Genomic DNA, 23,390 nt, shown 5'->3' with positions numbered 1-23,390 from the left:
TACAACAAAAACATGCTCAGCAGCATATTATGCTACTATACATCAATTTTCAAGACTTTTTTGAATTTCGTTAGAAAAGGTTGTTACTTTGTACTTCAGTGATTTCAGAATTCTATGAATACTAACTCATGGAGGACAAGAACAAAGAAAATGGTAGAAAACTGTTGCAAAACACCTTGGGTAATATTCTAGTCCCAGAGAAGTCAGCTGGCTCTTTCATATTCACCCCAGTGTTGCCATGTTTATACCCTGACTGCCTATTTTGTTTAAAGCACTAAATAATTTAGCAGCATCAAAATTTAGAGGGTATGACTTCTCTGTTTTCTAAAGGAAGCAAAGAAAATCTATGAATGCTATTTCATCTTCTCAGATCTTGCACCAATGTCTATCAGGCTTTGTTTTCTTATGCCTCATGTTTTATAAAACATTTTAATGCTTTTTAATTAATAGTTTATGTTAAGAGGAGTACAAATACTGCTGCAAGCTAAAGCTGCTTTCACAATTTAAAATTTGAAACTAACTATACTAATTTGATCATGTCTGTCAGAACAGTAGATAAGAGCTGCTGTATTACACAGGGGGCTCTACATCACTGACATCTGAATGCACTACTCAGGCAAGTATCTTAGTCTTTCATCGAATGGGTTTATTCATCTTTCAGTGGGCAAAAAGTACTTGTCTGACTGACAAGTTGTCAAAGTTGTTTGGTGGTTTGGGGTTTTTTTGGTGCTTTTTTGTTTTTTGTTGTTTTTTTTTTTTTAAAAGGCCCTGGAACTAACTTTAGAATAGAAAAGAAAAGCATCCCTCCCCCACACACCCCCCACCAGTGCCAGGTCTGGTCTACCATAATCTTGTAGACTAGAAGAGTTCCAAAGAAATATTGTAAAAAAAGTGGTTCTATAAAAAACTGAAACTGAGATGAACAGATGAATGGGAAGTGCCAATATATTTATTTCCTTTGTTATTATGTAGAAGAGAGATCAATAAATAGCAAAACTTTATTTAAAAATAAATAACCATATAAAAACTATCAAGCTTCAGGAGATATTCCAAGGCACTGTAAAAATAACTACAAGGTAAGTTGCTATTGGAAGAGAGCACTAAGCATTCAAAGCCGTGGAAACCTAAACACTGAAACAAAGTCCAGGGATACTTACAAGAATAATAAGACACATATGGACTCCATCCTTGCCTGTAACACCTATTTTCGTGCCGGGTTACAAAAATATCACGTAGAAAAGACAAAAAAATTCCCAAACTATCACAACACAAGAAATATGAAAACACAAACCAAACTCTACCCTCAATATACTTCAATTTTCTCATAGGTTAGCACATATTTCTGTGTAACAGAATCCTTTGTGCATTTGTAGGGGAGACAACTTACCCACTGTCGGTGAATAAAAATTCCAAATGCGTCATATAAACTTCCCAAAGTGGAACACCGTATCGCTGAGCCAAAGAAACAGCAATCTTGTAGACATTTTCTTCAAGTGTTCTTATAGAGATACATGAAAGAAAACAAGGGAAAGTTACACTAAGCCCCTAGAGACATGACGTGATAATAAATATATGCATTAGAAAAGTAATGATTTTTTTTTTTTCATAAACCAAGAAACTAGATTTTATTCACTAGTTTGAATCACAGTTAAATAAAAACACACAAAGTGTGTCTTCTTGCATTTGCTTATACTCAGTGCTGCATTAAGGGGGAGGAATAGAAAAAGAAAAAAAAAAAAATCAAAACTACAGAGATATTCCAAAGACAGGCACCTGCTCCACATACACTTTGGTTCTCAATGACAGTTTCTGCTTAACCTTTGTGCTAAAGCAAAAGCCTCAGTTTTCATTTCATTTCAATTACAAAGTGATAAAGGATGTAATGTGTCACAGTGTCTTGATTTCGGCTGGGATAGAGTTAATTTTCTTCCTAGTAGCTGGTACAGTGCTGTGTTTTCGATTTAGGATGAGAACAATGTTGATAACACACCGATGTTTTAGTTGTCGCTAAGTAGTGCTTACACTAGTCAAGGACTTTTCAGCTTCCCATGCTCTACCGACTGAGAAGGCTGGAGGTGCACAAGAAGCTGGGAGGGGGCACAGCCAGGACAGCTGACCCCAACTGGCCAAAGGGACATTCCACACCATGGGACGTCATGCTCAGTACATAAACTGGGGAAAGCTGGCCGGGGGGGCCGCTGCTCGGGGACTGGCTGGGCATTGGTCAGCGGGTGGTGAGCAACTGCATCATGCATCACTTGCTTTGTATATTCTTTTATCATTATTATTATCCCTTCCTTTTCTGTCATATTAAATTGTCTTTATCTCAACCCACAAATTTTACTTTTTTTTTCCCCCTGATTCTCTCTCCCATCCCACTGGAAGGGGGCGGGGAGTGAGCGAACGGCTGTGTGGTGTTCAGCTGCCTGCCGGGCTAAACCACAACACACAGTTAGCATTTATTTGATTTAGTTGCAACGCCTACAGTCTTTTAGCACAACTGGTATGTAGGTGCTCGAAGCTCTTCCTAGAAATTCAGACAGAAACACTTAGTATCTGCAGACTGAAAGAAGGTGGGTAAATGTCCAGCTCCACTCTGTAAATGTCCAAGAAACATTAAAAGCTGGTTTTCTGTTTTTGTATACCCCTTTAACAGAACAATAGATGGAGAATCTGTTAAGTGATGAAAGCCTGAAGTTAACTTCATATTAATTTTTACTAATCCACTGAGGCTAGTATGGCTCAAATAGACACACATGGGTTTTGTTTTTATGCTGGTATAGGAGCAGTACAAAACTATTAAGGCTGATGCTGGGTTTTTTGGGTTTTGTTTTTTGTTTTTTTTTTTTTTTCCCCCCAGGATAATTCCAAGAAAAATTCTATCTATCTGTTTATAATTACATCCTAATAGAACTGTCACAAACAACTTTTTAAAAAATGTATTTAATGTGGATACTGCTGACCATATTGGTTTAGATTCTTTAATTAAAAAGTCATGTGGGACTATGGAAAAAAGCCTTACACAACATGAACTATTACAAAATACAACTGCAACTGTCAGTAAATTAGTGAACAAAATTATATTAACATCACTCATCTACAGACTCATGTTAACTCCATAAACTTGAGTGACCTTACCGTACATTTCACACCTTCCTTAGATTCATTACATTGTTTTCTACAATACTGGGGGGTAGGAGGCAAACTTTGTGGAGCAACCATAACTTTTAGTACAACATTTTCTATACTATCATCATTATCTATGTATGACAGTAAAAGGAAAGCAGAAAAAACCTACAGGTTAGAGAGTATATTCTCCCAGTTCTTTTTTTGTCATTGACTAACATAGATCTATACCATATCTTGATCTATGCTAAACAAGGCTTACAGCTGGAGTCCATGATTTTCTCACCACCCTAAGTGATCAGCTGACACATCCATATACCTTAATTCTGATTTTTAGACGCTCAATCCAACATATCATTACATTCCACTGTGATAGTTGCTACAGATACTGTAGAATTAAAATTATATAGGATGCAGAGTAGAAAAGCAAAATGCCAAGAAAGAACATAATGCTGAAAAATCTTCACAACCAGCTATCAGAATAGCCTTTGTATTATAACTATTGCTCTAATAGTTAAAAAAAAAAAGCAAACAGAAAAACCCCAAAAAAGAAAAAACCCACAACCCTCTTGTAATGACTCTTAATTATGACAACCCCTCAAAAATTTTAGGCACTTTACACTGAATAACATGTATGCAAATTAAAGGAGGCAGAACACAAGCATTAAAATTAAAAGAAAGAAATATATTTTAAGATAAATAAAGTAATTATTGGAATATATTTAAGAAGGGGGGAAAAAAAAAAAAGGAAAAAAAATCCCACACACTATCCTGTCTCTTCTGTTCCAATGACCACGGCACTTTCCCTCTGATTTTCCAGCACAGCAAGGCTTCCTGTACCCAATCTCTTGAAACTAGACTCAATACTTCAATGCAAACAAAAGAACGCTTTTTAACCCAGCAAGCAATGATGTATGTGTTAAGAGGATGATGATCTAAACTTTTTCAAAAATACTCAGTAAGAGTCATCTAATCTTTAAAGGCAGATGCTCTATTCTATTTTTCGACCTTAAGGAGAAGTACCATGACAGCACTACATTGTAAATTCCAGATTAGTAGCCACAGTTTGTGCAGGTTGTCATTCAGTACATGAAAGCAGATCTTTTTTTAACCAGGGATACACAACAGCTGTTGCCAAATCACAACACATGTAAACTTACATTCCTTCGCCTTTTCCAGAAATCATTTGATGTACTGTCAATAAGGGGATTACTAGTTAAAGTGCAGGTGAAGACTGATGCAAGAACTGCACAGCGAGTATGCCACTGGCTAAGGGGAAGATAACAGAGGATATTCAGGAAAAGGTACACTGGAGGTGATGAGGTTAACAGCACTATTCTGCAGGCTAGTCCTCACACTGATCTCAATACTTTCACTAATTTAAAAAACAAACAAACAAACAAACTACAATGTATTACTTTCCTTGTATCATCAATTCAGATACAGAATATCTCGACAGAAGGAAAAGATGATCTTTAGGAACGATCTAATAATCCTCTACTTAAAAAGTAAATACTACAACAACTTCTGAAATGAACTGAGCAGTTCTGAAATGAATGATGGAGCTACTGGAGAGAGTCCAGTGAAGGGCCACAAAGATGATGAAGGGACTGGAGCATTACTCCTACGAGGAAAGGCTGAGAGAGCTGGGACTGTTCAGCCTGGAGAAGAGAAGGCTCAGGGTGGATCTCATCAATGTATACAAATACCTGAAGGGAGGGTGCAAAGAGGGCAGAGCCAGGCTCTTTTCAGTGGTGCGCAGTGACAGCACCAGAGGCAATGGGCACACACTGAAACACAGGAGGGCGTATCTGAACATCAGGAAACACTTTGTTACTGTGAGGGTGACCGAGCACTTGTACAAGTTGTCCAGGAGGCTGTGGAGTCTGCATCCTTGGAAGTATTCAAAAGCCGTCTGGACACAATGCAGTGTAACTAGCTCTAGGTGGCCCTGCTTGAGCAGAGGGGTTCGACCATATGATCTGCAGAGGTCGCTCCCAACCTCCACCATTCTGTGATTCTGTGATTCAGTGAAAGAGGATGATGATATGAATGCTTTAGTTGCACAATAACTCAGTCAATCATACAAATCAGGAGTGGCTCTTGGAGCTAGGGGGATCCATTCCCCCTAGACCCTTATAAACCTTACTAAAATCCTGTCTTTCTGTCTTAAGAGTGGCATGCAGTGGCAATGGAGGTTTAAAGGAATGATATCGTATAAATGAAGAACAGTAACAAGCTATTCATTGTTAAGATAATATTGACAAGATAAGAACAAGTAGTTGTTACACAATGAAGAGCTGAAAAAATGGCCGTGACCTTGTAAAGGACCTTTTAACTTTCTTTTACCCACCCCTTTTCATGCCCAGCACTAACTGCCTGCCTCTGTGAGCCTGAGGACTGCCAGGGAAATCCCCGCTGAAGGCTCCGGTGCAGGCGCAGTTTGGTTGTACTTCCTGTGTGCTGTTGCACCACCATTGGTGCAAAAGCAAAGTCAGAAGCAGTTCTTGTGGATGGCTCTTAGCCACCCTGCCTGTGTGCTAGCACACATTTCCAAAGTACCAAAAAATATGCCTGTGAAAGTACCAAAAAATATGCCTGTGCAGTAGTGCTCAGCTGGGATTTTGCTGACTATCTTCAAGCTCACAGAAATAAACATTTGGCAGCTCAGAGCAATTTTTTTTTCTATCTTGTTGTCTAAAACCTCTGTTGTATCATACATGTACATGTGTTTGCTCACAATCGCTGTCTTCAACATTTTCTGTTGGCATCAATCAGCTACAAAACATTAGAACCACCACTGGAATCAATCACAATAAAGGGAAATGACATCCACTTTTCCAGTTGCCCGTCCTCAAAAAATGTTTAAAAAAAAAAATCCAACTTAGAGAACTGAAATGAAGATTTAAGCCAAGAGCCTTTCGTTTCCTCTCATGTTTGAAGCAGGAAAATGAGATGGAAGGCTACAGCTGTTTGTTAAGTTTTGCAGCAGCAATACATCAGGGAGAAAAGGCTGTGTCTACACTGGCAACAGAGCAGAGCAGTATAGCAAAAGCATACACAATGGTTCAGAAGCTAACGTTACTAATAAGAGCTAAAGTACGTTCAAAGTGGTTTTATACAGGACCTTCTGGTTTAGTCTTCTGGAAAGGGACCTAGTTCATATGCACCAAAATCATTCTGAGAACCCAATAAGCACAAGCTAAGTTATGAAATTCAGATTGCTTGATAATTTGCACAATTTTTCTAAAAATCTAAAGTAAGTATTTCAGATCAGTGACACAAGACAAGAAAGAAATTGGTATTAAAGCATTAAAATCAACTTCTGATTTTAACATTTTTACAGAAGCAGTGAAGGGCTGAAGACCTCAGAGCAAGTGAATGAAAAGAAAAAAAAAAGCCACCCAAAGGCTGGCCTCAAGTAAAAGAATTTAGAAACCTTATACACCACAGCTGGCCTGAAGCTACTGGGGACTTCACCTGATTACTCAAGAACTCCCATTCAGTCTTGCTCTAGTTTTCCTAATTCCTTTCCAGATACATTCTGGCTCTATTTTGCCCAAATAAATTGTTAACTGCTTGAGAACGAACCTTGATTAAGTCTGTGAGGCACCCAAATCCTTAAATATTTGATAAATGATGCATAATAAGCTCTAATGACAATACACCAAATATGGAAGATAAAATTGACAACTATTTGTTAAGTAGTTTTAGCAAATTGCTCATTCTAGTACAAAGCTGTTTTGTAAATAAGATACCATCTCTTCCAGGTGTTGTTCCTGCAAACAGCACTTCATAAAAGATTAAAAACATGAGTCACTTAATGATAATTCAAAAATACACTACACAATTATATTGAATTTGCACATTGTTTTCATTAGAAAATGCAGATTAAGAGTCAACTGAGATGATTAAAGCAAGGAAGCTGCAAGCTGAACAAGTAATTAATTGGCTCTTTGCAACTGCCTAATATGGAAGTACCATGCTCATCCACGTGCTATGAAGCCTTATTTTTACTAACCCTTTCATATTGTGTTTCGATCTCTACTTACTGTAAGGAACTTTCTCTTCATGTTTACTTTATTTTTACGAAAGACAGTATCTAAAGGACACTTAGATGAGAATGTAAGCAAGCATGCTGCATTCAAAATAAATATCTGTAATAACAGAAGGATTTTTGTATTGAAGTTACTGTAGATAATCATAAGATGTAACATTCACCTAGTGACATACTACTGATATGTGCTCAGTGATCAATATATACAGAACAGGTAACTCCACTGGAAACGTTAAAAGATGCTTACAAGCTATTTTTATGAATGCACTGCCAAAATCTATGCAGGTATAGATTTTATAGATGCAAAGCAGCAGCTTAGTTAGTGTTCAAAACCTGAGGTTATACTACTATTCTTATTCAGCATTTCATATCAATGTTCTTTTTTACTAACGAATTTCTATTGGAATTGTAGCTATGAGCAGCTACATAGGTGGAAGACTGTAAACATCTAAATATGCTCTTCAAAAGCTTTATGCACAGAGTAGTTTAAAATTAGGTTAAAAATTACATTAAAAGCTTCTTATTGCACAGAACTCTTCCTTTGACAGTCTAGCAGCTATTCAACTGTGATTGTCTTCAAAAGATATAGAGTCCAAGTATGTATTCATGACTTGTTCACAGCTTAAAGTACCTGTATGCAGATGTTAATTAAAGGTATTTTTAAAATGAAAAGACAGTACTATCCTTTATCTTTCCTTTTTTTCTATTCTGGATAACTGAACGGTGAGACAAAAGCATCCTAAATATCAGAACACGTGCAGTGAAGCCTTCAGTACTTCTAAATGACTACAGGGGAAAAATATTGTAATATACAGTAGCTTTAACTAAATTATTAAAAATAAAATACAGTTTATTAACTTTTTATTTTTTAAAACTATAGTTCATTACAAACTGTGATGCTTGGGCATACCTTAATAGATTGCTAGGGCAGATTTACAGGAGATGAAAGGAAGAAATCAGACCTCCACCTATGCTGATTTCATTCATCCCTGATTAACTTTAACATTAACAATTAATAAACAGTTATAGCTTCCATTAAAAGTTATCAATCCATTTATTTGAGCAACATTTCATTTAAGTGGAGTAGTTGAACAAAGAAGGCTCCAATTGTAGCAGCATTACAGTGTAAATACCTAAAGCAACTGTTAACTTATCCCTTCTAAAGGTCAGCAGTACTTTCAATTTACTTTCCTGATTTAAAGCTTAAAGTAATTCCATTACAAAATAAAGAAAATAAACATAATAGACATCACTTACTCTGCCAATCCTAGTATTGTTTCCCTCTTGTACTGTCCATCTGCTGTAAACCTCTGCACATCCACTCCTTTGCCAAGCCCTTGCAGAATCTGAGCTTGAGTGAAATCCAGTAGTCGTTCATTGTAGTAATGCAGCTGATTTATCAAAGTTGCGATTTCTTCAGGCCAGTCTGTACAGCCATACTGAGTAACATGCTTTGTGACCATCTGAATCAGCTCTTTTGGATCAGCCTGTGAAAATAATTGAAAACAAACTAAATTGTAAATGTCTGTGAAAAATTTACCATTTTGTAATTGATTCCTGCGTTCAGAACTGAAATATTTTTTCCTTTTTTTTTTTTTTTTTAAGAAGTTTTAAGTGCAACAGAATTCCAAATTTTCTATAAGGGCTATTCGCTATGACTTTAAAATTTCTCCTTTTGCAAAGTTTTAGACTATTCCATACGCTACAAAAATTCACACAAACTTACCTAACCAAATTAATACTAAGTACTTCACTATGACTGAATTTATTTGTTTTTAAAACCCTCATTTTAATTAATGTTGAACTAGGCAAATGATTGGTAAAACACTTCAACAAATCAATGAAAACTTACCAAATCTCTCCTCAATTGCAAACACTACAGGTACGTTTACTCTAGAACAGAGACTCTATCTCAAAAATAAGAATGAAAGCAATATTGAAACCGTTGGGGTTTTTTTTGTTACTGAATTTCTGATACACTTCTATTATACGGAATTGATAAAAGGAATAGCTTAGCATTTTAAGTGTCGAGCACTGATACTTTCAAAGAATGAGAAGTGTTGCAGGATCTGCAAATTGCACACAAGGCATTGCCTACACCCTGAAACCTTCAAATAATTAAATATTGATCACCCATGGATTAGGACAATTTTTGTTTTCAAAATACCTTCATCACAAATAAAACTTACTTTTCTGTGTTAGAAATTACGCATCAAGTGCATATTTAATCAACCGCTAACTTCTGTAGTCAAAAACCCACATAGCAAAGCAACAATTTAGAACATGAAACAAATACAGTCTGTGTGTTTGAAATGACCAAGAAACACACGTACTATAGAGAGTTCCCAATTATCTCAAAATCTGGACAGTGCCTGTGTCTAGGCACCTCCACTTCCAACACAGCTGACTGCGATATTTCATCAATCAGCACACTCAATACCTTGATTTCTCTCTTCCATGAAAAACAAGGCCACCAGCAGCACAATGCCCACAAGGAAGCACCGTGACTTCTGCGTAGCACCCACTGAGGAAGAAGTGCTGCCAAAAGAGCCACCAAAGAATACCTGGGGATGCCAACTGTGGCTGAAGTATTTTCTAAAAGAAACAGCTGATTTAACTGCTGTGATCCCAAGAATGTTGAGTGTACTGGACAAATATACTTTGTTTTTATTACAGAATGATTCTGCTAAATTAGAGGCTAAAAACTTATGAACATTAACTAGAGTGCACAGCAGGGTAAAACAGGCATCAAATGTTTGAACCTTGAGGCATGCTTGAGTTTTTCTATGACTTGCTGGTCATTCTAAATTGATTCTCCCCCCCCCCCCCCCCTTTCAAGTCTTAGCTGACAGGCTGCTCACCAAGTCATATTAAATGCTACAGGGCTACAGGGCATCGTTTTTCCTCTCCACATGATATTTTTCTGAAGCCCTCTAAATATTGCAAACTCATTGATTTTATAAACATCAGCAGTTCTTTCAAGGTTGCTTAGGAAAGTGGTAACAGAATAATAAAACCTCAGAAAAGAGATAGGCAAGCAGAGCAGTGCCTCTACAATACAATTATATCAGCTGGAAATGAATCCACTGCTTATTACGTACCCTGGTATCTCATTTTAGGTGATACACTAGAATGTGAGCATGGAGACAGGGAAAGTCAGAGCAAGATGAGGAAACCTGTTTAACATAATTGCCTAAATCCCCTGTACAGTCCACTGAGAAAGGCAGGTCCCTCTGACAACCTATGAGGGTAAATTTGCTGTCTTTTGCTAGGTTTCCCCTCTCTCCGTTAAGTAGGGTAGAATCCAATGTCAGCACTCTTCTTCCAGTGCACAGCCCACTAGGTTGTTCATAAAGTACACAAAGACAATCTTGAAAGTATTTTCAAACAAATACGCCAGAACTCTTCTTTGAGAAATGGCTTCTGAAGATGAAAAGAGAACATTTTTAATAAGTTTCCGGAATAGCACATAATTTTTCACCTTGAGGTAGAACTAAACTTGAGTATTTACCACAATAACTTAAAATAATACTAATTACTAAGACAGGTAGATTAAACCCATTCTATTTTTGGTCCACCCTTGTCTTCAATACACTGGCCAATCATCATCTTTAAATGTGAGATTCCTTTTTTAAAAAAATTAAACTCTGCCACTTTACTTCCCACCATAATATTCTGACCAAGTTGTCACCCTCTCAAATGACATCTATCACTAGCACCAACCTTTATTCCTCGTTTGTTACATTTCCCTAAGAGCTTCTGTGTGCAATCTTCCATCCTGCCTGTTCATGCTTCAAAGGAACACCTTAAGGCTATCTAATCAGCTTAATTGTTTTCCTGCTAATGCTTTTGCCAAATAATACCTACAAAAATGTAATAAGTCTGCAGTTCTGCCAGGACTGCTCTCTATGAAACTGGTCAGTACTGTTTTACTGTTTTTCTTATCTGAACCTCTTTTACCTCTTGTTTCAATACCAGGTTGTAATAAAAACAAAATAAAAAAACCTGGATCAAGGACCACTGTGTGATACAGTAGAACCACCACAAATAATAATGATGACAAACTGTTACACGGTGGGAAAGAGAAGGAAGTGGAAGATGTACATGTTGTTTAAAGGACCAATGTGATCCTTGGATGTATATATGAGTAAAGAGAAACAAAAAAATTAGAGAAATCCCACAGCCAGCTTCATGCAAGAGCCTATACTGATATCTCATGTGAGACTTTCTAGGTTTTTTTTAATCTATAAAAAAAACAATCTTTCCCAAGTCATTGTTGTTTGCAAAACTCATTTAGTGGAAACACACAGTTTTCCTTCTCTCAGTTTTATCATCCTTTTATAGATTTAAAATGTTTTTAAGAAGAAAAAAAGGGAAAAAAAGGGAAAAAGGGGAAAAAGGGGAAAAAAGGGGGGGAAGGGGGGGAAGGGGGGGAAGGGGGGGGAAGGGGGGGAAGGGGGGGAAGGGGGGAAGGGGGGAAGGGGGGAAGGGGGGAAGGGGGGGAAGGAAAAAGGAAAAAAGGGGAAAAGGGAAAAAGGAAAAAAGAGGAAAAGAGGAAAAGAGGAAAAGAGGAAAAGAGGAAAAGAGGAAAAGAGGAAAAGAGGAAAAGAGGAAAAGAGGAAAAGAGGAAAAGAGGAAAAGAGGAAAAGAGGAAAAGAGGAAAAGAGGAAAAAGGGAAAAAAAAGGAAAAAGGAAAAAAAAGGAAAAAGGAAAAAAAGGAAAAAGGAAAAAAAGGAAAAAGGAAAAAAGGAAAAAGGAAAAAAGGAAAAAGGAAAAAAGGAAAAAGGAAAAAAAGGAAAAAGGAAAAAAAAGGAAAAAGGAAAAAAAAGGAAAAAGGAAAAAAAAGGAAAAAGGACCATCACCTCAGCATAAAGCTAATTTAATTTCATACTATTAGATGTGATTTACTAAGGACAGATCAGGACAAGTTACTGTCAATATTGCACCACCAGCCATTATCAGTAAGCCTCAGCTGGGGATCAGGGTCCACCTGACTAGATGTTTGAAAGCAGTATTTCTCTTTGACCATCCTCTGGGAGTCGCACCTGTGAAGCCCTTCACAATCTCTGTGTCACTGTGATATTATAAAAGAAACACTGGTTTTAAAAAGAGATGAGGTTTTGGTTTTAAAAAGAGATGAGGTTTTGATTTTGGAATTTCTTCACCTTGATACCTAAAACAATCTTCAATTTGATTTTTTTTTCCCTTGCAAATTACTGTTTCTTTTTTCTTTCAAATCTCTTTAAAATACTTAAATTACTTCAAAATGCTTAATTCAGCCATACACATCAGTCACGAGCCAGTTTTTTTGAGACTCATGTGAGTCAGAGGCTAATCTGCTCATAATCACCCCGAATACATAACTGATGTTGTGGACCTTTCTAGATTAAAGTTGCAAAATATTTCCATCACCTTTTGAACTGTAATCTTTTGGTAATGGTCAAAAGCTGCAACCACAGTGAGCCACAGGAATCCGAATGGGAAGGCAAGAGGGTACGTCAGTTGTGCCCAGATCCTCATAACACCAAATTTGTTCTAAACCATTTTCAGTGATCCTAAGAAAGAGATCATGCTACAGAAAAGGACACATACACCAAGCAAAACCCTAATGGTTAGCAAAACTAGGAGATGACAGCACATGAGCAAAGCAAGAGACACCAGGGAGCAGGGTGTAAAATTCCTGCTGCAGACACAGCTGCACTTTGATCGCTATCCTGTCTCTGGTGGTTGCCCATCTCTAGTGCTTCTAAGGAAAGCAAACTACACCTCTGGAAAGCACTTACATTTCAGGGAGAAGCAGAGAGCTCTCCCTAACCCTTACAGCAACTGCCACAATCCCTGTAGCAAGAGAGTCAATGTGCTATAAATTTGATGGAAGGTGAGGTAAGAAAAAAAGGAAAAAAAGAATTAAGAGAAGCACATATAGGCTACACTTTTCCTCATGTACTGAAGCAGGAGAAAAGATTTACAGGAAAGAAATAGTTCACTCAAGAAGTAAAATCCATCCCTCCATAAAACAGCTTTTCATTAATTAAATCAGTGACTCTTGTCCTCAACTGGATCTGCTGTCACGCTGTGAGTCAACAGTACATTAACTTAGACACAGCACCATATGAATGTGGGGTGGCCTACCTTTCAGATCACAGCTGTCTAACATCTGATCTGCTCAAAGCAAAAGATAAAGCGTATGGCTGAGATGGAAGACCAGAACATCTCAGAAATAAAACCTGTACTGTCACATCACTCAAGTGCAAGGATACCTCAACTTTCTTTGTCCTCCCACTGCTGCAGCTACGTATATTGTTGGGTGACAACACTGATTTGTTCAGGATCAGCTTTCCAACCATTTTTTAAATGGATGTAAGAAGCAGCAAATCCCATCACCCACCAGTGAAACCACACCGAGTCAACATACAAGGATACCTACTAGAATACCTTTTATAAGCTACAAGATGTGTCAGAATAAAATTGCACTAACAAAAAAAATGAGGTAGAGATGAGCTGAGCAATAAATCTTCAATTATCAAACCTATAGCTAGGTCTTATAGATTCAGACATTATAACAACTTTCTATTTCAGATTTATAATCTTAAATGATCCATCAGAAGTTTTTGTAACATACTCTAATGTCTCAGGTATATTTAAGTATAATGATTTTAAAGCCTGTCCATACTCTTAAAAAATGCTTGTCACCACAGTACTGTACATGGGTGATGCAAACAAGCCATTTCATACTGTACTCAAAAATGTAGGTCTGGATTTTGTAGATCCAGGAATGCAGCTGTGGACTCCAATTCCCTAGCTTCCTTTCTCACCTTCACCACAGATTTAATCCAGATTTCTCTTTTTTCCAAGGTGAAACTGGATGTTTTAAAACTTCATTCCAGATGAGCGGCTGTATAAAACAAATGCTCCTGGATCACAGTTTAAAAGCCAGTACCATTAGCTCTCATTTAAAGTGGCCAAGTTTAAAACACTCCCAAACTTACACATTACACAGACACAATTTATAACATGTTATACAAAATGCAGATTACACAGCTGATTGAGGGCTTCACAGTCCTAGTCTGCTTAGGGGTTTAAGTTTAGTACTAACTTAAAAGGGTTATTTGCATTTCCAGGGAAATTAGCGAAAAGAAAATTTCATTTGCAGTGAAATCAGAATAAACTAATTCATGACAAAAAAACAGCCAAAACCAAATGAGTTGGTGAATTACGAGAGAAACAAAAACACAGGTAAACAGTTTATAAGTAAGCATTCACAATTTCAATGAAATTGGAACGAATGAGTTTTATTTCCAAAGTCCTGCTTCCTTCTACTATCAGGCAATAAGGACCTATGATAACAATTCAAACTGCAAACATATGATCACGAATGACATTTCATGCAAACATGCTTTGCTGCTTTATGAACAGAAATACATTGGGAATACAAAATCTACAAAAGGCTGGAAAATTATAATATTTCAAAACTGGAGTCTAAAAAGAACAAACCATCTCTTTGTGTTGTTCTTATTTTTTTCTATTTTTTAATAGAAGGAATGTTATATGCTTTGAATAAGCAATGCTGAAATGTAATGGTTGAAAACTGAAACACTTGGAAAGGAAGGCAGCATACTCTGCTGCTGCTTCATGATCATTATGTTGGGAAACTAACTGGCTCTTATAAGGACAAAAGGTTGCCCAAGATGCTGGCATGATTAAAGATGTGACCTAAGTGGACTCCCAGGAATATTTTCTGTCAACAAAGCCCCCAGAAGAGATCGAGCAAGAAAGGGTTGAGAGTTAAGCTGTTAGTTTTTAATTATGAATCAGATGTTGCCAGCACACAACCTTAAAATAATATTACCTGGTGTTTTTACTTCTGCTTCAGAAATTACATTAAAGATAGTATTAGAATTGGGCTATGCAGTGCATAGCACCTATTATACAAAACCATGTTCTGCAGGATTTTTTAACTCTATTTGCAGAGCTACCACAAACACTGGCTAGAATTATCAGAATACTCCAAACTGGGAGGAAAACGCAGTTAACAAATTTGATTTCATCTATACATTTTGTTTTAGTGTCAAACAGCCACCCATCACAAAATTAAATCATATAGTTAACCAGGATATCTGCAGTATTTGTAGACTACTGAATCTTAATAGCTGCATACTCTAGAAATTGCCGTGAATTTGTACTGAAGATACTTTAAGGTAAATTCCTAGCAGATGGAACTTGGTTACAAAAGTAACACATGAGCTTTTAATAGCCAGCAGCAGAAGAAACAATGACAACAAAGTAACTTTAAGTCGAAACAAAACTACTAGATATAAGTTAAATCAACACAGTTTCCAATACAGAAGCCAGTACTGCTGCAGGAAAAGAAAAAAAAAAAAAAATGCAAGAGGCTGGTGTTAAGTAATAAAACAAAAATAATTTGAAAAATTGTCCAGGCAGTTGTTTCCACAGTTATGTTAAATGATTTGTGTCTGAAGAGTTGAACAAATTGCTCTAGTACTCTCTTTTAAATGCTTTTTTGCTTTGTTTTTAATCAGCTCTTCCAGCAAGACTGAGGAATAATTTGTCCCAAGACAAAATGTTTTGATAGTTTCTTTTCCACCTTGTGTTCTCTCACAGGCTCTCTCTCATTGGGTAAGATATTGAAAAGTCAGATTTAGGTAGAAAAATCTCATCTCACCTGAAAGTTGTTTTAGTGGAACTAACACATGATATATAAAAAGTTAAAATGTCAACTGAAAGAACACCTCTGAAAATAGAAAATAACCACATAATTTTGAGTAAAGTGCCTACTGTAGTCATAGTACATAATTCATTTCCCATTTGCAGTCAGCATTACTCTCAGTAAATAATGTCACCGTTTAGGTAATTATCCTAATCTTCTGTCCATCTCCCTTTTCTCTGAAAAATACTGTGTTTTGTTTCTGAATAAATTATGTTATTGATTATTCTTTTAGAATATGTTTTTAATCTTGATCTATATGGCAGCAGCTGTAGTCATATACAAACTTCGGGACAATAAAATTTCAGTACAATCTGTTTTAGTTTCCTAAGTAAAATATGCTATTCTTTTAATTTATACAGTTACTTGACTGGATACATGCAAATATTTCCATATCTTATTAATTTAAAGCTTGAAAACTAAATATTCCATGAGCCGCACAACAAACCAAAACCCACCTAATTTCATCTTCCCTGACAGTTATTAAAATGCCAGAAGTCAAATATTTTTTCATCCTAATTCAGGGGCACTGCTAGCAGTTCTGAGTAGAAGCATGAGTTTCTCAGTGACCACCTTCTCTTATTGTGATATATATTTTCATGAATAACTTCTTAGGCTAAATTTATTCCGGCCAATATAGCATTTGTCCTCAACTCTCCAAGATGGAAAAAAGAAAGAACAACAAACAAAACAACACAACAACAACAACCACCACCACCCACCAAAAACCAAAGAGATGGAGGATCTCTCTCACTCGACGGGAATTCAGCATTGTCTGAAAAGTTACTTATATTGTCAACCCAGATGAATAAAATTTTGCTACAATATTTTGTGTTCTAAGATGAAATATGTTATAGAAAGTTTTCAATCAGGCTGCTTGCAAAATTAATGATGCTCACTGACTGGAGAAAATAGTTACAGAAGCACAGAAAAGGAAAGTAAAAGAAAGATAAAGCCAATTGACTAGGGGAAGACTGCTTCAAAAAGCTGGGAAACAATATAAAGGTGACTAACAGAGAGCAACAAAGCCCTTTGCAAGGAGTAAAGCATTAGTACTTATCACAACTACCTCCCTTGCATGAAAAGCCACAAATATGTCTCCAGAGGAACACGGGCAAGCTAGACCTCAAGCCTCTGCTGAAATGAAAGGCTGGTTTGAAGATCCTCTTTTCTAAGGGTACTTCTGAACAGCTCAAGAACAACACTTGCTCTGCTTTCAGAAGTGGGATTTAACAGAAAAGCTTATATAACCCCTGAGAAATAAAAATAAGCAATACTGTAACCATCTCTTTTTCTTAAGCACAATTTATCTTGAAGAAATGAAAGCAGGGTAAACAAACAACTATTAAACAATAGCTCTTTTCTGAGTCATCTAAATATTATTTGTTTCCAACTAAGAATGATGATGCTTTGTAGTGTTGTGTGCTTAACAAAGAAATACGAGGATCTGTGAAACACTGGCTTATCTATATCAAACACATCTCAACCAAAGGAACATAGTAGTCACAATCTGACTGCAGTGTCACTAATTGCTGGATTACTAATTCAAGGATCACGCTGGAAGGTGTTCAAAAATGTCCACAGTGACTGCTAGTTCAGGAGAGCTTACTTGAGTTTTAAGCCTTCAAACATAGTACTGTTTAGTGATATCTCAATTTTTGTTAGCTTAGATATTCATTAGTTTTAAAAAACGTGAGTTTATTTGTTGAGATATCACTGAGGAGTAAGTAAATCAATGAGGAAAACTCACAAAATGTGATAGGCCAAAGAGGAAACTAAAAGGGCTAAAAAAGTACCTGGAAAGTGTCTTACAAAGAACGGTAAAGCTGATAGCAAAAAGTTCTGAAAAGTCACTCAAAATCAGGAAGCCAGCTAGAAAAGTGGCAGGATCACTTGGTGACAAGGTGTGAAAGGGACACTCATTGGTAAGTCCATAGCAGAGGAAATAAATGAGATCTTTGTCAGCCCTCACTGCTGAAGACATGAGGGAGAGAGCTCAGAAGAGCTAGATTAGTTAGAAGAAAACACCTGGGAGGTGTCAGGCCAATTAGGTAAGTTACATACTTGCACACCACCATGACCAGATGGCTTTCACCCCTCAGTTCTCAAGGAACACAAATGGGAAATTATGTTAAATGGCAGGCTAAGGTGCATCAAGGAACGTTATAAAGAACTACTGTGCCAGAGTGCAAGTCCCATCTCAAAAATGGATCTCAAGGGGATCCTCACAGGGACCACAGACCAGCAAGTCTGATTTCCATCCCTGGTAAGATGGCAGACTCTAATAACAAAGAATAAGACCACTGAGCACATGCATTAACAGCTTGGTGGGAAAGAGTCAGCGTGGCCTCTGTAAAGGGAAATCCACTTTGTTAGCTTGCTGGAGGGCTACGAGGGTGTCAGTGAGCACATGGACAAAGGGAATCCTGTGGCAAAATATATACAGATCTTCCAAAATTCTTTGGCAAGTATCCCCACCATAGTCCATTCAGGAAAATTAAGTTGCCAAGGGATTGGAAGAAAGGTCCTTTTATGAACTGAAACCTGGTGAAAAGAGAGGCGAGAGCTTAGTGATCACTTTTCAGATAGGGGAGAACCATCAGCAAGTCCTCTAGGGGCAGGTTTTGAGATCACTTTTATTCAGAATCTCTTATCAATGACCTGGAGAAGGGATGAACAATAAATATTTAAGTTTTCTGATGATACTGAGCTCTCTGAATTATTCAAATGTCATGCTACATATAAAGACTACAGTGTCTGGCCTACTTCAGTATTTTAAGAAAAGAAAAAAAGAAAAAACAAAGAAAACTTCTCCCAAGATCAGTTCTTAGTGTGCCAATTAATGTCTCATTCATGGTGCCTTCCCCCACTGCCCTCCCTCTCCCTGGTTCTCCTCTCAGTCACAGACTCCACACATGTGCAGGAAGGTCAAATGAAGAGAGAATAGCACAGCATAGATTCAAGGAGTTATTCTCATCTCTCCCAGTTTTCCTTTTGGAACCATCAGATATGCACTGGACGTAAAAACAGAAGCATGTACTAAATGAGATAGATTCCCCCCTCCAAGTATTAATGAGTAATAATATCTGAACATGTACAAGTAAACAGCCTGGTATATAAAAAGATAAGAAGTGCTAGGCATAAACAGCAGCATGAAAAGCAAGTGGAGCAACCTAGCGAAGAAACTTGAACTTGATGCAGAACAAACAACAGAAAATTCAAACAGTGAAGCAAAGGGGAGAAATTACACTGTCAAAGGAAATTTCCTAGTTTTCAGCATCACTAACCAAACAGAAAGAAGGGCCAAAGAGGAGCCAATAGCTTGAATCAGGACTCAAGATAGTAATAAAAGTAAAGAAGGTCATGTTTTAAGTCCATCATAAGCCAACAATAAAGAGCGCTACCATTTTAGCATCTACAACAGACTTAGTGCTAGCCATTGAGTTTATGGATATGAAGTTGAATGTCGAGACAGAATGAAACAAGATTGACTGACACAGTTTGTCAGTATTGCAGTCAGTGTTAATAGACTCCAGTAAAACTTCATGTACACAAATCCAATTTGAGATTAAAAATGTATATATTATTTCTAGTGAGTTAAGTTCATAATTTAGGAATGTGACAGGATACTATTATTAAACACAAACCAACATGCAACCATTTAATGAGCATTTGATTTCCAATGAGAGATTACCTCGTGTATAGACTTAACTTCTAGCTGCTCTACAGTGCCACGTAATAAGGTTAAAGCCATTAGATCTCATACAACATGGGTCATACATCTGGTAGCCCATAAATCTGCCTCTCTCCTTCCCTCCTGTATACAGCCTTCTATACAGTATTTATTTCCAGTTCAAATGAAGTCTTTCTTTTCAACAGTTTACATTCAGAATATTACCTAAAGCTGTAGCATAAGGACCATGGCTGAGAGTTCTGCTTCTCTGGCTTAATATAACTGTATTTATAATTAAGGTCAACTTTATACAAATAAGCAACAGAACTGCCTTGGGAGGCAGGTCAAGCCTGCAGAATGAACCCCCATAAGATCAACACAAACTTCTACATATTCAGTCCCAAGTTCAAAGCACTGTTCTTTTGACCTTGCTTTCATTAATGCAAAAAAAGGTAAACATATATCAACATGTAACAATTTAAAAACTGTTCCACATGCTTTTTTCCCCTAGGGGAAAGGAGATGAGAGATAATAAGACACACATGACATTTGTCACAGCCACTTAATGCACTTAAAGCCTACAGATGCCATTGCGGTGAGGGCAGTATAGAGAAGCTAAATATGGTCCTGTGAAAGATGTGAATAGACAGAAACCACGGTCTAACAATGACAGGAATAAAGAGAAACAGCACAGGAAATAAAATACAAAATGGTTGTGATACAAAGAGAGAGCAAACAAAAACAAAACCAGAAAAAGAAACCCATACCTTGTAAACAGTGAATTTATGTGAGGTGAAAGCAAACCTAATTCTGCCTCTTACGGAGAGATTGATAGAGGCTTCCCTAAGCAGCAAGCAACAGAAAAGGGAAGCAGGTTAAGTGCACAGAGCACAAGTTCACTGTATAAATGCACTCTTTCACATAGTGATTCAAAAGCCAGTTATATCAGGCTACTTAACTCTGTGGAACTGAACTCCCAGCTTCTTCACCAACTCTAGGCTGCATCAAAAGCATCACTAAGAAGAATCTCTGAGGTTATCATTTCAACATATTGCCAGCTGCAATGCACAAAAGGACAGGAATCAAATTCATTTTCTTGAATGAAAGTAATGGGTAAGGAATAAAAACCTAAGAATTTTCTGCCAACAGAAACTTTCCTCATCTGCTATTAATTGCAAAATTCTCATTCCCCTCTGCAACTTAGTAGTATTTGTTAGAACTGTTGCTTGATGCTCCAATAAAAAGCTTGCCCCCCAGCTAAGGTCGGTCAAATACTCCTCTCCAAAACCACAGAAACACCCCAGCATTAGATTATTGGCATGAGGACAAGAACATAATACATTAAACTTAGGGTAATTAAACTTTTTCACTCCTTTCTAGAGTAAAAAATCCCCCAGCTATATTTATTCTGGTCACTTATGAGATCACCAGGATAGGACAAATGAGGAGATAAGCTGTTAACAGCAAAAATTATCCATCAAATTTCTTGCTCAGCTGTACGGTTTTTCTTCTCGTTCATCAAGACTGGGAAGTAGTCAGTGGTGAATCAGAGTGGCAGTGGGGAGACAGCCTTGATACTGTGCAAGCAGGGTTCAGCAACAGCCAAAACACTGGTGTGTTATCAACACTTCCAGCCACAAATGCAAAGCACAGCCCCATAGGGGCTGCTATGAAGAAAGTTGACTCCTTCCCTGCCAGGCCCAGTACAGACATAAACAAAAAATACATATAGCTTCTCCAAGGGCAATGAAGTCTCCTCACACCAATGCTTTCCACAGCCAGTCCATTTCTGGAAATTTTGTTCTCTTCTTCTGTCCGGCATTATTCTTACAGACCTTTATCTGTGGTTTTATTTGATTGTAGAGCTCCTTTAACGTCTTCCTCAGGATAAGAAACTAATATAGCTCAGATGCCCTAAACTATAACTATTACGTTTATATTATTATAACAACTAAAATCCAAATTGTCTTGGGTACAAAACTAAAGCAGTCCAAATCCCTTTGTTTCTCCTTAAAGCAAGGTAATAACTTCATCAGAAATAGAATTTATCATGCTGATTTCCTTTTGGACATCAACAGTACAAAAAAGTTAATGAGAATTTCTGGCAATTTCTGATTCTATTTTGATATGCAGGTATTAGCTGTCAGTATTTCACATCACAGTAAAAAAAAAAAAAAAAAAATCAAGCCTTCATCCAACAGACCCAATCATTCCTTCAAAATGTCTGTCTTGACTAACTAGCAAGTCCTAAAAGTCTGTCTTAGGCAGTGAAAGAGGAACTCTCCCCCGCTACTCGTTTTCATTCCGAGAACATTTGTCCCATTATGCCAGAGGTACTCATGTACTGTTTTGAAAGATTTAGACAATGTTATTTTAAAGTAGACATAAGAAGTGTAGACTTCTCCATGCTTCTATATAGCTTCTCATAAATTCAGGTAGAATTTTCAGACAGGATACTTCATTCAATGGACTAGAGAAATCACACCTACTGTGACTCAGATACTGTTAAAGAGAAATATATGCTCTATGACCTTGAGGATCCACCTTCTAAGCATGTGGCTGAGTGTCAGATTTAGATCTTTACTGAATATGTAAAGGTTTAGAACAGGGGGGGGAAAAGGACTGATTATACACCTTCACCCACAAAAACGCACTCAGTTATCTTCTAAGAACAATGCATAGCTTTGAATTATACAGTTAAAGGACCTAGAGACGCATTTCTGTTTTGAGAAACAGTCAGAAGATAAAGGTGATGCAAGACACCAGTGGCATGAACTGGAAGACAAACTACTACAGAATGACATTTACAACTGAGTTTATCATCTTCATAAAAGTTTGTACCATAAAAGTTTAAAATCAGTCCCCTCCCCTCCAGAGCTCTTAGGAAACACAAAAATAAAATCATGGCTAGATCTATTCCCATGGATAGCAACTGGTATGGCATTGAAGAAAGCAACTTGGAAGCAGAGCCGTTCTTTATTACCAGCATCTAAGATGTACATTTAAACAAATGGCTGTTTTGCAGTGGAAACTGAGCAGGGGGGCACGGAAAGAGTACTTATTTTGCTCAAAAGCATCTGCTTCTATTTCTCCTCTTCTACGTCAGTGACACTCCCTCACTGGATACCCTTGGAATTAGTAACAATGAATGTATTCTCCTGTGTTGTTTTCTTACTGGGCATTCAAGCCTCTTTTTTTTTTTTCCCTTGGTGTGCTGTTCACTCAGGATCTTCTCACACAGTTGTTTTCAAAAGCCACTGTTTAGGAGTAGTGCTTAAACATAGCAAATATTCTTATTAGCAAACAATTTCGAATCCACTGCTTATCACAGTCACATACAGTATTTTACCAAGATGGAACAAAAGATTTAGCCAAAGATCATATCAGTAAGAGATAAACTACATGGTGGTATTGATAAGACTTTGCTTATTAAATGGCAGTTAGAGTAGAAATAGTTCTATCTTTAACATCTCTGTCCTCATTTTTATGACTTACTCTTTCAAAAGGCTTCATAGCTCTTTCTATAAAATAAGGCTGTCTAAAAAAGTTAAACTAAAAAAAATATAGCTTTTTTTCATCAGAGGTGTCTTGCAGCAGGTGGACCTAGGCTCAAAGAAAGCTATTTAACAAACATGAATGAATTCCTCACAACCAACGTATTCTGCAAGCCCCACAAATTTCAATTGTGGACTAAGTTTTCCTTTAGCTTCTAAACAGAAGATAGCAGAATGCAAATCTCAGCAGGAACATGAAAGGCTGCCTAACTGCAGGACTGGGCGAGTATTAAAACAGGCTTTCCTCTGTAAATC

At 37.2% G+C, this 23,390-nt stretch overlaps 1 protein-coding gene across 4 annotated transcripts in view; it reads right to left on the bottom strand.

Annotated features, from left to right (window-relative positions):
- Positions 1-23,390, bottom strand: part of NBAS (NBAS subunit of NRZ tethering complex) — a 214,384-nt gene that overhangs the window by 72,350 nt on the left and 118,644 nt on the right. For all 4 annotated transcript variants that reach the window (XM_076332759.1, XM_076332760.1, XM_076332757.1 and 1 more), the window contains 2 exons: positions 8,441-8,670; positions 1,388-1,498 (listed from right to left, as the gene is read on the bottom strand). In XM_076332759.1, coding sequence (XP_076188874.1) covers positions 1,388-1,498; positions 8,441-8,670 — 341 coding nt within the window. The remainder of the gene's footprint in view (positions 1-1,387; positions 1,499-8,440; positions 8,671-23,390) is intronic.

The sequence above is a fragment of the Aptenodytes patagonicus genome, chromosome 3 (genome assembly GCF_965638725.1).
Source record: "Aptenodytes patagonicus chromosome 3, bAptPat1.pri.cur, whole genome shotgun sequence".
In the NCBI taxonomy this organism is placed as follows: domain Eukaryota; kingdom Metazoa; phylum Chordata; class Aves; order Sphenisciformes; family Spheniscidae; genus Aptenodytes; species Aptenodytes patagonicus.
The sequence above is the reverse complement of the archived record's forward strand: the minus strand, read 5'-3'. Positions and strand labels throughout refer to the sequence as shown.